Source organism: Phycodurus eques, chromosome 11, assembly GCF_024500275.1.
Source record: "Phycodurus eques isolate BA_2022a chromosome 11, UOR_Pequ_1.1, whole genome shotgun sequence".
NCBI lineage: Eukaryota > Metazoa > Chordata > Actinopteri > Syngnathiformes > Syngnathidae > Phycodurus > Phycodurus eques.
The window spans coordinates 27923156-27936591 of record NC_084535.1 but is presented as its reverse complement, the minus strand read 5'-3'; the positions used below and the strand labels follow the sequence as shown (position 1 = coordinate 27936591).

General features: G+C 43.5%; 1 protein-coding gene across 6 annotated transcripts in view; it reads left to right on the top strand.

Moving 5' to 3' along the window:
- The window catches only part of hspa12a (heat shock protein 12A), a 46243-nt gene that overhangs the window by 15796 nt on the left and 17011 nt on the right, over positions 1-13436 (top strand). For 4 of the 6 annotated variants that reach the window (XM_061690520.1, XM_061690517.1, XM_061690519.1 and 1 more), the window contains exons 2-6: positions 853-929; positions 1530-1657; positions 7608-7794; positions 8018-8122; positions 8416-8532. In XM_061690520.1, coding sequence (XP_061546504.1) covers positions 853-929; positions 1530-1657; positions 7608-7794; positions 8018-8122; positions 8416-8532 — 614 coding nt within the window. The remainder of the gene's footprint in view (positions 1-852; positions 930-1529; positions 1658-7607; positions 7795-8017; positions 8123-8415; positions 8533-13436) is intronic. The other 2 variants (XM_061690518.1, XM_061690516.1) reach the window with 1 other exon arrangement.

The following is a 13436-nucleotide window of genomic DNA, read 5'->3' as shown; positions in this document are numbered from 1 at the left end:
CATCCTCTCCATAGGGGTGGACAAGAGGAAAGATGAGTGAGGTAGATAAAAGGATTGGATAACGTGATGTCCTGCTGGGAGACAATTCAACAAGATGCTTATAATACTCTTAAGTCAGGCAAAATTATTACTGTTGTTTGCATTCGCAGAGTACTTTCAGCGAATGCTCTTTTAAGCCAGACAACTAAAACGGACGGTTGCACGTATGAAGGCACACTTCCATTCAATTGAAATGTCATGTGATTTTTTTTTTTTTTTTTTGGACGACTCTGGTCTTGTCAGTGCTGCAAAGTACAAAGACAACTTCAATATTCAATTCAGCCGCAGTTAAACAAAGGCAGCACACATGCAAATGAGAGGTGCGCGGGCGGACTCCCCAAATGGAGATTGATTTAAAGATAAGAAAATCAGATTGTCCATGAAGATTGCCGTACTCGGAACGTTATCTGATGTTTAAAAGCCCGCATTTAATATTCAAACTTGGATGCGCTGAGGGCGGCGTGGCTTTTAATGACATTTCTCATTGGATTTGTATGTCGAAGTAAGTGTTGGAATTGATTGTGTCAATAAAATGTACCGTTAACATCGTGGTGACAGAAATGACGTCATCTTGACAGCTCCTCGTTCCTCTCAGAGCAATACGAATTACAGCGGGACCTCTTAGGACAGAATACGTTTCGGGACGCCGAAGAAATCAAACCGTCAAAATTTGATTTTGGCGGAATGACCGATGGTACGATGTCAGGGATGTTTGACTGTCGGGCTTTCGCTGTATCTTTCCACCTAGCGCATGAAAATGGATGCTCGTTGAGATGGCGCAGCGTCTTTATGAATCCTTTTCTTTTTCTACAGATGAAATGGCGAACCCGTCTCCAGCGAAGAGTATAGGCGACCCTGGAATCACACCGCTGTCTCCTACACACATTCAGGCAATTCTTCTATGTTAACATTTTCCCATCAACATGAGAGCTGTTTGTCCCATTCAATCTCTTGACCCTGCAGCTGCCTTTGTATAAACTCTTCGATACAACAAATGTATTACTTAGTTGGAACGAGCCAATGGAGAAATTGAAGAGAGAATTATGAATTACGTTTGATGTTCATGTTGAAAGGTCCCAACTTCTTTCCAACTTCTTTCTTCTTTATGTTATTTTATGGAAGGACAAAGTAAAACACGCATGCTCTAACTTAGAGGCAATTCAGTTACAACCATAATCATTGGTCGACCTTTGATTGGAACCCTTTTTTTTTTTTTCCCGTAGAAAGCAATTGAAATGGAGTTTTCCCGAAGGTTTCGAATTCTACGACTTTAAAGGCATTCAAATGTGGACGTTTCATTCTCCCGTCTCTCGTTTCAAATGTTTTACCCTTTCGTTGTATGTGGCTCTATTGTATTTCCACCCTCACGTTCAAAGTGCAGCTGCTCTTCTTGGCTGTTGTGAATGTGTACGCGTGTACTACAGCTCAGAACCATCGTGTTTCATCTTATGCGTTAACTCCCCGTCAATGTCGATGTTATGTTTGTGCAGCAGAATGACGCAGACCAGGTCCCGTCGGGAATGCCCTTTGTGGTGGTGGTGGCCATTGACTTTGGCACCACATCAAGCGGCTATGCTTATGCATTCACTAAGGAGCCTGAGTGCATTCACACTATGAGGTATGTCATGACATTTTTACGGCTTGACGTTAGACATTTTCTCGTATGTTTCTTCGAAGTGTTCAAAGGTGAAGTTTATTTTCTTTGAAGAGGCCTCGAAGCTTTACAAATATAGCACATCCATATATGGCCGGGCATTGTTTATAACCTCACGATTCGATTTCGATTCTTTAGGTTGGAATTCGATTCGATATTGATTCTTTAGGTTGCAATTCGATTCAATTCAATATTGATTTAAACTTCACTAACTTTTTCATTGGTAGCACTGGACCATGCATGTTGTGGTCTTGCATAGCTGCCGTACCGTAGTTTCCTGTGAAATAAAGATTGACAGTGGCTGCAAAATATGCAAAAATATTTGACTGTGAATATGAAGTTTGTATGCAACAAGCAGCAGCTGACTAAAGAGGTCATTTCTTTTTATATAATTTTAAAAGACTGAATGTATACTTGTTCAAATAAAATCAAATGATAACAACAGGCATGCATGTGTTTACATGTATTCTGTTTTGTTACTTTTCATAAAGGCTTTACTTCAATTAAAGTTATTGCAGTATAACTTTAAATTAGTATCAGCATTCGCGGGGGTGGGGTTAAGGAGAGAAAACAAGGAGTTTGATTTGAATATAAAATGCTTATTTGTTAACAAACAAGCAAAACTTGATTTTTATGAGCAATGTACAGTAGCTGCTTTTGAAACAAGGATACATACGATCACAGCTAAATACTTTAGTTGGAACCTTTTCAAAATTATTGTAATGAAGAACTTGTGGATTTACAGTATAAATCCCATGGCAGTGAAGTGAATTGGGATGCTGATGCTGTATAGTAGTCTGATATATTATATATTTTTACTTAACAGTTGCATAAATATGTATCCTTATTTGTTTCACAAAGATCATTTACACAACTTTGTGTAATTGTGGCCAAAGGAGTTAATGGAGTTAAGTTATGCTCTCTAGAATTTGCGTGGGGGAGAACGGGGTACTCCGGTGCTGCAGCCTTGGTTGTGCATTGACAGTTGTTGGCAAATGCTGTCACGAGTGGATCAAGGCTGGACCCAAGAGCAGGCAGAGGCTCAGAGTTTTATTGAAAAAGGGGAATGGAGATGGTCCTTGAGATGTGCTGGCGGGTTGTTGTGGCAGAGAACGTGTAGCAGGCGGTGACGAGGACAGGCAAGCTGGCTTGGCGGTGTGGTGGCAGAAATCCACTTCAAGGAGAAACACGGAGGTCCGAAAGATGACGAGGAATTATGTAGCTTCCTTGGTAACTGGGGAGCTGTTGTACCGCAGGAGAAGCTTCAATGCTCTGGCGAGAGTTTCCGGGATCTGGCGGGCTTTTATGCAGGTGATGATGAGGGCTGATTGATGACAGGTGCGCGGCCGAGTTGGTGCTGATTACTGTGAAGAGAGCGCAGGTCCTCGCGTTCCAGCATTCCTTGTTTCCACGTCACAGACTCACAGTAAGACTAGACCCTGTTCCGATTATCGACGTCGCCTTTTTGCCTCACGTTTTTGGATACTGTTGCCTTTTTTCTATTGCCTGCCTGTGTACCGACCTCTGCCCGTATATTAAACCTCTCTTTTTGAAACTGTCCATTTGTTTTGGAGTCGTGCATTTTTGGTTCGTCTCCTCCGTTCCGTTCATGACAGAACGAACTGGCCATAACATGGACCCAGTAGACTCAGACCCGGTGCGCAAAGCCCTTCAAGCGGAGGGTCAACGCCTCTCGAAGCAGGATGAGAAGCTTGCTGCCCTTCACCTTCATCTAGAGGGACTGTCAGATGAGACAGGTGGCCTCACAGTTTGAAGTTCTTATGAAAATGATTCAGAAGAAGGAACCAGTTGGCACATCACCCGATACCGCCACAGTACCAACGTTTTCAAGTGAAGCAGTTACCATGCAGCCACCTGCTACCTCCGCTGCTGTCTGCCCGCAGCTCTCTCGACCGGAGAGGTTCTCTGGAGATTCTGGGAATATTAAGCCGTTCATCACTCAGTGCGAACTCCACTTTGAGCTGCAGGCAGCTGCCTTCCCCACCGAGCGGGCAAAAATCGCTTTCGTCATTTCCCACCTGACTGGTCGTGCGGAGGCGTGGGCTACTGCTGAATGGAGCCGCAATTCCGCCGCGTGTCATTCGTGGGCTTTTTTTCGTAAAGACTATGGAGCAAATTCTTCAGTTTTCCACACCAGATCGTGAGGCAGCTCGCTCCCTTGTCACCTTACACCAAGCCAAGCGTGGGTTTCAGATTACGCGATTGAGTTTCGCATTCGAGCAGCTGAGACTTAGTGGAATAACAGGGCACTGCTCGATACATTTTTTCAAGGACTATCCCCCGCTGTCAAGGATCATTTGGTCCCGCTAGACCTGCCGACCGACTTGGACAGGAAGAATCAACAAGAAGCTTTTGGATTGCGAGCCGGACGAAGTTCGGCGGAGGGCTGTGTCACCGCGCACTTGGAGGACGAGCCTCGGTGACCAGCCAAACCAAGGCAGATCCCCTGTTTCCGGTCTCAATCCACTGACTAGCGTCACCACGGATGAACCCATGCAACTGGGCAGGTTCCGTCTCTCCCCTGAGGGAAGGGCGGTGCTTCTACTGCGGGCAGTTGGGTCATTCCGTGAGCAACTGTCACGTCAAAGTTGCCGGTGCCGGTAACAAGGGTGCGGGAGCGGTGAGTCTAAATTTCATTAAGGAAGACCCTACCCGGGTTCTTCCTAAAGTGACACTATGCTCTCCTGATCAAGAAATTCATACACCTGTATTAATTGACTCTAGTTCTGACGCAAACTTACTCAACTCCCTCCTCGTTAGACGGATGCACCTTAGAACCTTTCAAATAAAACGGCACCGCAACACCTACGCTGCAGACGGCAGTTTTATGGGCAAGATCACTCACCGCACCCAAACACTCAGATTGACATTTCCTAATTCTCACTTGGAACGCATTAGTTTTCATGTTTTTGACGCCATGAATCAGGACCTTATCTTAGGGAACCCGTGGTTGAAATTACATAACCCCCACATTGACTGGTCCACTGGGCAGGTTATGTCATGGGGCAGCAATTGTGCCCAGAACTGTTTCAAGCCTCTATGTGATGTTCAGGGCTATGTTTCAAATGACAATCCACAGACCCCATCTGGGGATCCTGACTTATCTCAAGTGCCCCTTATGACTGTGCAGTTGACTGGCTGCCTGGAACCACACCCCCACAAGGGAGGTTATTCTCTCTTTCAGGGCCGGAACACGAGGCTATGAAGGAGTTTGTGGATGAATCACTGTCAGCGGGGATTATTTGGCCATCTTCATCCCCTGCGGGAGCCGGATTTTTCCACAATTCACAACACACATTTGAACTGTAGTCATCTGGAGACACTGATAGATATAACTGTGTGTCATCTACAGAGCTATGATAGTCCAAATTAAAGTTCTGAAGAATTTGACCCAAGGGCAGCATATACAGGCTGAACAGGAGGGGTCCAGGAACTGACCCTTGAGGGACTCCATAGGTCATTGCCATTCGATGAGACTGAACACTTCCAATGGTTAAAAAATAAATCCTTTCCTCCAGATGGGATCTGAACCATGTAAGGACTGTTCAATTTAGTCCTACCCACGTTTCCAACCAGTTCAGCAGTATAGTATGATCTACCATATCAGAAACCGCACTGAGGTCCAATAAGTGCAGAATTGACACCTTGCCTGAGTCAGTATTAAACCTTATATCATTTAGCACTTTGATAAGAGCAGATTCTGTACTGTGATGAGTTCGGAACCTGATTGAAATTTGTCAAAAAGTCCATTTAAGTTCAAGAAATTGCTGAGCTGATTAAAAATAACTTTCTCAACAATCTTGGCTATGAAAGGGAGATTTGAGATGGGTCAACAGCTTGCTAACATGGAAGCGTCCAGCACTCTTATTTATTTATTTTTTAGCAGAGGCTTAATGGCAGCTACGTTAAGAGCTTTAGGAAACTCGCCTGACTGAAGTGAGCAATTGATTATTTGCTGCAAATCAGCTAGCAGAGATTTAGCAATAGCTTTGAAAAAGTCAGATGGTATTGAGTCAAGACAGCTCGTTGACGGTTCCAGCTGCTCAACCGTTTTCTCTACAGTTGTTTGGTCAACTGTATCAAATTCTGACATGGTAGTCGGGTTTTTCCTGGGTGGCGTCAGATGTAGTATCATTTTAACATTTTGCTCATTTGTGAGAATATTTCAACATATTTTCACTAAAATAACAAGCAAATTCATTGCATTTATCAATGGTAAAATGTGTCTAGTATAGCAGAGAGTTCTTTCGATTTTCTTTTGCCATGTTATTGTCAACATGAATGTTATAATGTTATCCCGACATGTACTGAAAAAATAAAAGCCACGCAACCCCCAACTGAAATTGTTAGCCTGAGAAGTACAAGTTGAACAGAGGTAGCCTGTTTTGTGGGAGGGTGACTTTTTAATTACAAGGAACAAGGAATTCTTGGTGAGCTGTATGAATGGTGGTGGGCTCAGATGTTCCCACTTGAAGAAACAAATGAAGATGCCACAAAAGCAGACATACAAGAAAGCAGTCAAAGGTTTCCGCCATATTGAGCTGCTTGTCTGTGACAAAGAAAATGTTGCCAGTCATCACGTTTTTGTCTTTTGAAAGTGCTTGGCACGCAGTTTCCACCAGCTCTTTATTATACCTAATGAAATGTATTTGTTTTTAAAACAAAGCCACTAATATGCTGTAATTATCTTTGCCAGCATTATGTGTTTAAATACATAGTATTGCGAAAGGTTTCCGTATGCCTAGCCTGTGCTTTGACCCTCTGGAAAAAAACTCAGTAATGAAGTGTTTCGCAACTTCCATGAGCATAACATGTGATCCAATTTATTCTTTTTTTTTTTCTTCCCGTTCTGTACTTTTCAAATGAGCTCCTCAGCACTGCCATAATACACTTTCCTCAGAAAAGGGAGTTGACACTAATTATAGGAGACCTCAATGGATCCAGAAAGCTTCTGCTACCTTAAATAGCGCATGTTCTATCATGAGTGTGACAAGAAAAAGGAAGTTGCATGGGTTGCTTTCTCACCATGCATCGCAACTGCAATGTAACTGATGGCAACCTACAGCCTCGGGCAGTTTTGGGAACATTACTTTGGAAATGTAATAGTAGCGAAACCATTTCAATTATTTTTGCAAAGTCATATACTGTTACTAATTACATTTTGATGACTTTTTGTAATTTTAAATGAATGTACTGACAAGACACTTCGACGTTTCCTAACAAAACATGATGAAATGTAAAATACATTGAAAAAAAAAAAAGTTTGTTCCGTTATATTTGCACAGCATGTGAAAATCCACCATACCATATCATGTTGACCTAATGACAAGTAGGCACAATTCAGACAATAGTGTTTCACATGACAACTCAGATGAATGGTAATTACACATTTATATGGTTTCACAGTCATAGACGCCCTCTGAGGGAATCTGTAATTACAATGTGGCCCAAGATAAAAACAAGTATGACACCCCCGGCGTATGACCAGAGAGAGCCAATCACAAGCGTCGGCTTAGAAGGAGGAAGTGATATGAAAAGAAATCGTTTGCTTTTGCTGATATTTTTCAAACGTAACTAAAAATCCGAATCACGGCAATTTCCAAAAGTAACTGAAATTGAATTCCACATCTTCTCCCAATAATATAATGGATTACAATGACATAAATGCTGTGATTAAATGACATCATCTCCTTACATGTAATTAGTTACTCCCAAACACCGCCTGCAGGTAAGTGAATTTCCCATTTCTAGTGGGAAAGGTGTCTGTTCAGTAGAATGGGGCATTCGCCAGAGAAATTTTCATTCACTGTCTAATCCTTCCAAAAGGACTGATACATATGACATGAATAAATATTCATGGCACATGTTCTATATTAATAACTCATTTCCCCAGGCGTTGGGAGGGTGGTGATCCTGGAGTCTCCAACCAGAAGACACCGACCACAATCTTGCTGACCCCAGACAGAAAGTTCCACAGTTTTGGCTATGCAGCCCGTGACTTTTATCATGACCTAGACACCAGTGAGTCCAAGCACTGGCTCTACCTGGAGAAATTCAAAATGAAGCTCCATACCACAGCGGTAACTATCGTGCTTACATTTTCACATCATTGATCCCGGGAGAAACATTGGAGTCTATCTGTTTGCCACCATCCTCGACAGATGTATTGCCAGCTACTTAGTTAGTATAATTGTTTTTCTGTACTCAGCGGTGTCATTTTGTTCACAAAAATTCTTTGTCATAGTCAACTTTTTTTCGGACTAAAACTGACCATAATATTAGCGTCATCTTCTTCACAAACAGAATTTGTCCATCAACACGGATCTCCAGGCAGCCAATGGTAAGCGCGTGAAAGCTTTGGACATCTTTGCCTATGCACTGGCCTTCTTTAAGGAGCAAGCACTGAAGGTAATGTACCTGACTGATGCATTTACGATAAGCATTACATACATTATTTGTTATATAAACCGGGGGTGCATCTTTTGGGAAATCATTCATTTATTAACAAAACCCCAAAACATTCACATTTTAGGTAAAAAAAATAAATAATAATCAGTTGGTCGTTATACATACATACATAAATACAATACATATATTATATATATAAATCGGTCTATCGATACAATGAATGAATGAATCGTTACACCGCTCATACATACATGCATAGAGCTGAGAGGGTGTGTTTGTTTTTCATCTTGCAGGAACTGAGTGATCAGACAGGTGGAGAGTTTGATAACAATGATGTCAGATGGGTCATCACTGTTCCTGCCATCTGGAAAATGCCTGCCAAGCAATTCATGAGGGAAGCTGCTTATAAGGTGGGCTATGGGGTTCCAACTTCTATTCTTATACACACACATTGATGTCTACGATGGACAGTGTCATGCGTTGACTGTATATTCTGCACACGAATGGTGAATGACTCAAAACCCCAAAGGACACCATCTTACCAAGATGTCGACTTTTAGAGCAGGGGATTTCATATCATCATTGAGTACATGCGCTGGAATAAGAGAGAAGTGTGTTCTCACGACGACTGCACATAGGGTGGCCGTCATGAATATCCATGCACTTGCAATGATCTACAGATTTCGCAGAGGTCATGAGGATGGAGTCAGACCATAATGAATATAGAGACAAATAAAATGGCTGTTTTTTTGTCATTGAGAATGTATTTCTGGGGAATTGTGCTCAGTAATCTTGGTCAGTAGACACTGAGAGGTCTTTTTTTACCATTTTGGGATTGGTAAGTGTATTGAATTAGTACCGTATTTTTTTACAACCATAAGGCGCACTTAAAAGTCTTACATTTTCTCCAAAATGGACGGGGCGCCTTATGTGTGCACCGAGATCAAACATCTGTAAATGTTGTGACTGACTGGGAGCATTTCCTGCCGACACGCTGCTTATGTAGAGGAAAGGCGGACGTGACTGAGGACAGCATGCGGACGTTGAAGGGGGAAGGGTGCGCGTGAAAGAGGACGCTAAAGGCACGCCCCCAGTAGGTATATAATGCCGGTATGTGCATTGTGCAATACAACATCGGACAACAAGCTGTCCCGCCGCGAGAGAATTCAAGAGTAACGAATCCATGGTTAGGAAGTGGAGGAAGCAGGAAAACGAGTTTCCGCGGAAACAAGGCGAGGTGGCCCGAGTTGGAAGACCAACTCGAGCAATGGATGAACGAGCAAAGAACAGCCGGGAGAAAGCGTCTCTACAGCCACCCTTCGACTGAGGCCAATCGCTCGGGGTTTGCGTTCATTCCGGGAGGCTTGACGAACCGCTGGACATCGGCGTAAACGGGGCGTTCAAAGTGAAGTTGCGAGCGGCGGGGAAGCGATGGATGACAGATGGCGAACACACCTTTACTAAGACGAGGAGGCAGCGCCACAATTTCTCAATGGATTGTGGCTGCTGGGCCAACGTGTCTGCTTGCACTGCTGTTCGAGCTTTCGTAAAAGCCGGCATCATCTCTGAGGAGCCGCACGGCAACGAGACTGACTCGAACCCGTCGCGTTTGATGGAGAACTTGCCCACCTGTTCATTTCGGACACAGAAGATGAGGACTTTGATGGATTTTGTGGATGAGGATTGATCAAAAAACTAACGTGAGTACATTGTTAAATACTTCAATAAAGTACAACCGAACTCAGTTTTGCTCCCGCTGCCTTTTAAAAAACATACGCTAGCATGCATGCTAGCGTATGTTTTAAGATGGCGTATGTTTTAGCATGCCTGCGCCCAATAATACGGTGCGCCTTATGTATGTGTTAAATACAGAAATAGACCCTGTGACTGAGACTGCCCATTTTAATACGGTGCGCCTTATGGCCGTGAAAATACGGTACTCGAGATTAGTTTGTATACTTTTTAAAGAAGTTTTTTGGTTTGTGGGAGTAGTACCACGATTTTCTGATCAAAAACTGCGTACTTCTAGAGTATTCACGTGTGTTGAGAATCCACCAAGATGATAAAGTGGCTGCAATAATCGGACAATTGTGGTATTTGAGACAGCGTTTGCTGATAAATGGGAAGTCTGAACGTTTGGTACTATTGCAGTCTATCTGTTCTAGTTCCAGCCAAGATTGTTGTTCAACATTTGGAAGTAACCATTTAATGAGGTCATGTATTTGGATAGCTAAATAATAGTGTTGGGGTTACAGCAAAGTATGCTCTGCTCGGGCGGAGATGATGGCAGCTTCCCCGTTAGCCGTCCATCAAACATCGAGTTACAAGCGCTGTCGCGCTCCAGCCAGGCCAGCCATCCATCCATGCCTTTTCTGAGCCGCTTATCCTCAGGCCATAGAGTGAGCTGAGACATGTTCAAGCACGAAATTAGATGTCGCACATGACTCTACGAGTGACCGTTTATATTCTCATGCTACATCTTCCTGACGCATTTAAATGCCACGTCATTGTCACGGTGATGTGAATGATTGTACAGTTTTATCGTTCAGGCCCTTCTCATATTTTATATTGGCTTCACTCGGTTCATCTGGAAGTAGTCTCAAGTCAGTCATTTGTATTTTGGGATACACACACTGATTGGACCAATACATCGCATGCCTTCCACAGTGATGTCATCCTTTAGTGGTGATTACATATTTCCTGTGTCGGTGTGCTAAAATATTCATGAAAAAGGAGGGGGAATGTGGAGGATTTCATGAGTGTAGACACAGGAAGGAAGAGGAGGGCTTTTAGCTCCTATCAGCCGTGTGTCTGGAGGCAGGGATGGTGGGGCGAGCTGACAGAGAAGCTGTGCATATGGTGGAGAGGAAATGAGCAGTGGATGGGTTGGGCATCTGCAGTGACTCAACATTGGCACTGAGCTTCGGTATAAGAGGACAGAGGGAGGGATCTACAACTCTGTCTCCCTCCTGGGGCCGTGACGTAATCCACAGTCCCTTCTTTTATCATCTACTTAACCCCTTTTATTTCGACCGACTGAGACATGAAAACTAATCATAATTTGATCTACTGGGTTCTGTGAAGCATTCCCCCCCCCAGATATAATTGTTATCAGGTTCTATTTGAACTATGTAGAAACATAAAAAAAAACATGTTTTCTTTTATACTAATCTAATCCAGTTTAGTTTGGTTGGTTGTGATGAATTTCAGTTATACTATTATAGTAAAGATGTGGAATAAAACCAACATTTTTGGAAAAATGTGCCTTGACATTTGAACAAAAATGTGCACCATCAGATAAGACTTCAACAAATTGTGCAAGATCTTATCTCACTGGTGCACAGTTCGGCCAATTACCTCTGCATTTGCGCTTTGCTTTTTGTTTGTCATTTGGCAAAATGATTTAAAAAGGAACAGCCTGAAAAAGGGCTGTTAATAAAAAGCAAGAATATTTACCAAAAGTGATATGAGACAACTGTGTCCTAATTGAGTGTCTGGCATTGCCAATCTTTCAGTGCCATGCCAGTCTGAGTTGATGTTGAGCCAGTTTCCAGGAGATCCAGATGAGTAAAGTGTAAATGAGTAAATAGTATATTTAATATTTACTATACTATACTATAATATTTACTATATATATATATATATATATATATATATATATATATATATATATATATATATATATATATATATATCGTTCCCGGTGAGGGTTGGACTCCGCCAAGGCTGCCCTTTGCCACCGATTCTGTTCATAGCTTTTATGGACAGAATTCCTAGGCGCAGCCGAGGCGTAGAGGTGGTCCGGTTTGGGGGCCTCAGTATTCCATCTCTGCTTTTTGCTGATGATGTGGTTCTGTTGGCTTCAGCAAGCCGTGATCTCCAACTCTCGCTGGAGCGGTTCCCAGCCGAGTGTGAAGCGGCTGGGATGAGAATCGGCACCTTCAAATCTGAGACCATGGTCCTCAGTCGGAAAAGGGTGGCGTGGCCTCTCCGGGTCGGGGATGAGATCCTGCCCCAAGTGGAGGAGTTCAAGTATCTCGGGGTCTTGTTCACGAGTGTGGGAAGAATAGAACGGGTGATTGACAGGCGGATCGATGCAGCGTCTGCAGTGATGCGGACTTTGTATCGGTCCGTTGTGATAAAGAAGGCGCTAACCCGAAAGGCGAAGCTCTCAATTTACCGGTCGATCTACGTTCCTACCCTCACCGATGGTCACGAGCTGCGGGTCGTGACCGAAAGAACGTGATCCCTGATACAAGCGGCCCGAAATGAGTTTCCTCCGCAGGGTGTCCGGGCTCTCCCTTAGAGAGAGGGTGAGAAGCTCGGTCATCCGGGAGGACCTCAGAGTAGAGCCGCTTCACTCACATCGCAGGGTCTTGCACAATGTTTGTGTATTGATATGTAATCAATCAACTGTAATATTAATAAGTGACAAGCAGAAGGGCCTGGTTGGACATGCTAATAAGATTAGCACCAATGTTTTGGTAATTTATAACCCACCAAACAAAACACGGAGCAGCCCGGAGTGTTATCTCCTTATTTCTTTGTATGATAACTATTAATTAGGACACGGCAAGCAATTACATGTCTGCATTTACTGGACGTCTCCTCCGAATGTGACAAACCAATGCATGTCGCAAAAGATTGTACTTGGGGGTAGGGTGGGAAGGGACAAACTTCAGGTGTACACAACAACAGGTTTTGCTTGTGACTAATGCACTAAATTATAGAAATACTAATGCATATGTTAAAACATGGGTGTAAAATAACTGATTGATTAAAAACAAATTAATAGTGTGAGGAATGTGCTAGGCGGCACGGTGGCCGACTGGTTAGAGCGTCTGCCTGACAGTTCTGAGGACCGGGGTTCAATCCCCGGCCCCGCCTGTATGGAGTTTGCATGTTCTCCCTGTGCCTGCGTGGGTTTTCTCCGGGCACTCCGGTTTCCTCCCACATCCCAAAAACATGCGTGCTAGGTTCATTGAAGACTCTAAATTGCCCGTAGGTGTGAATGTGAGTGCGAATGGTTGTTTGTTTGTATGGTTTGTGACATTGGTTTTAATTTTTTTATTTTTATTTTTCCACCACCACCACAACCCTGGAGACGGTTGTGTGTGAAAATCAGTCCATTCATCCATCCATTTTCTGAGTTGCATCTCCTCACCAGGGTCGCGGGCGCGCTGGAGCCCATCCCAGCCACCATCGGGCAGGAGGCGGGGCACACCCCGAACTGCTTGCCAGCCAATCGCAGGGCACATACAAACAAACAACCATTCGGTCTCCAATTAACCTAGCATGCATGTGGGATTTTGGG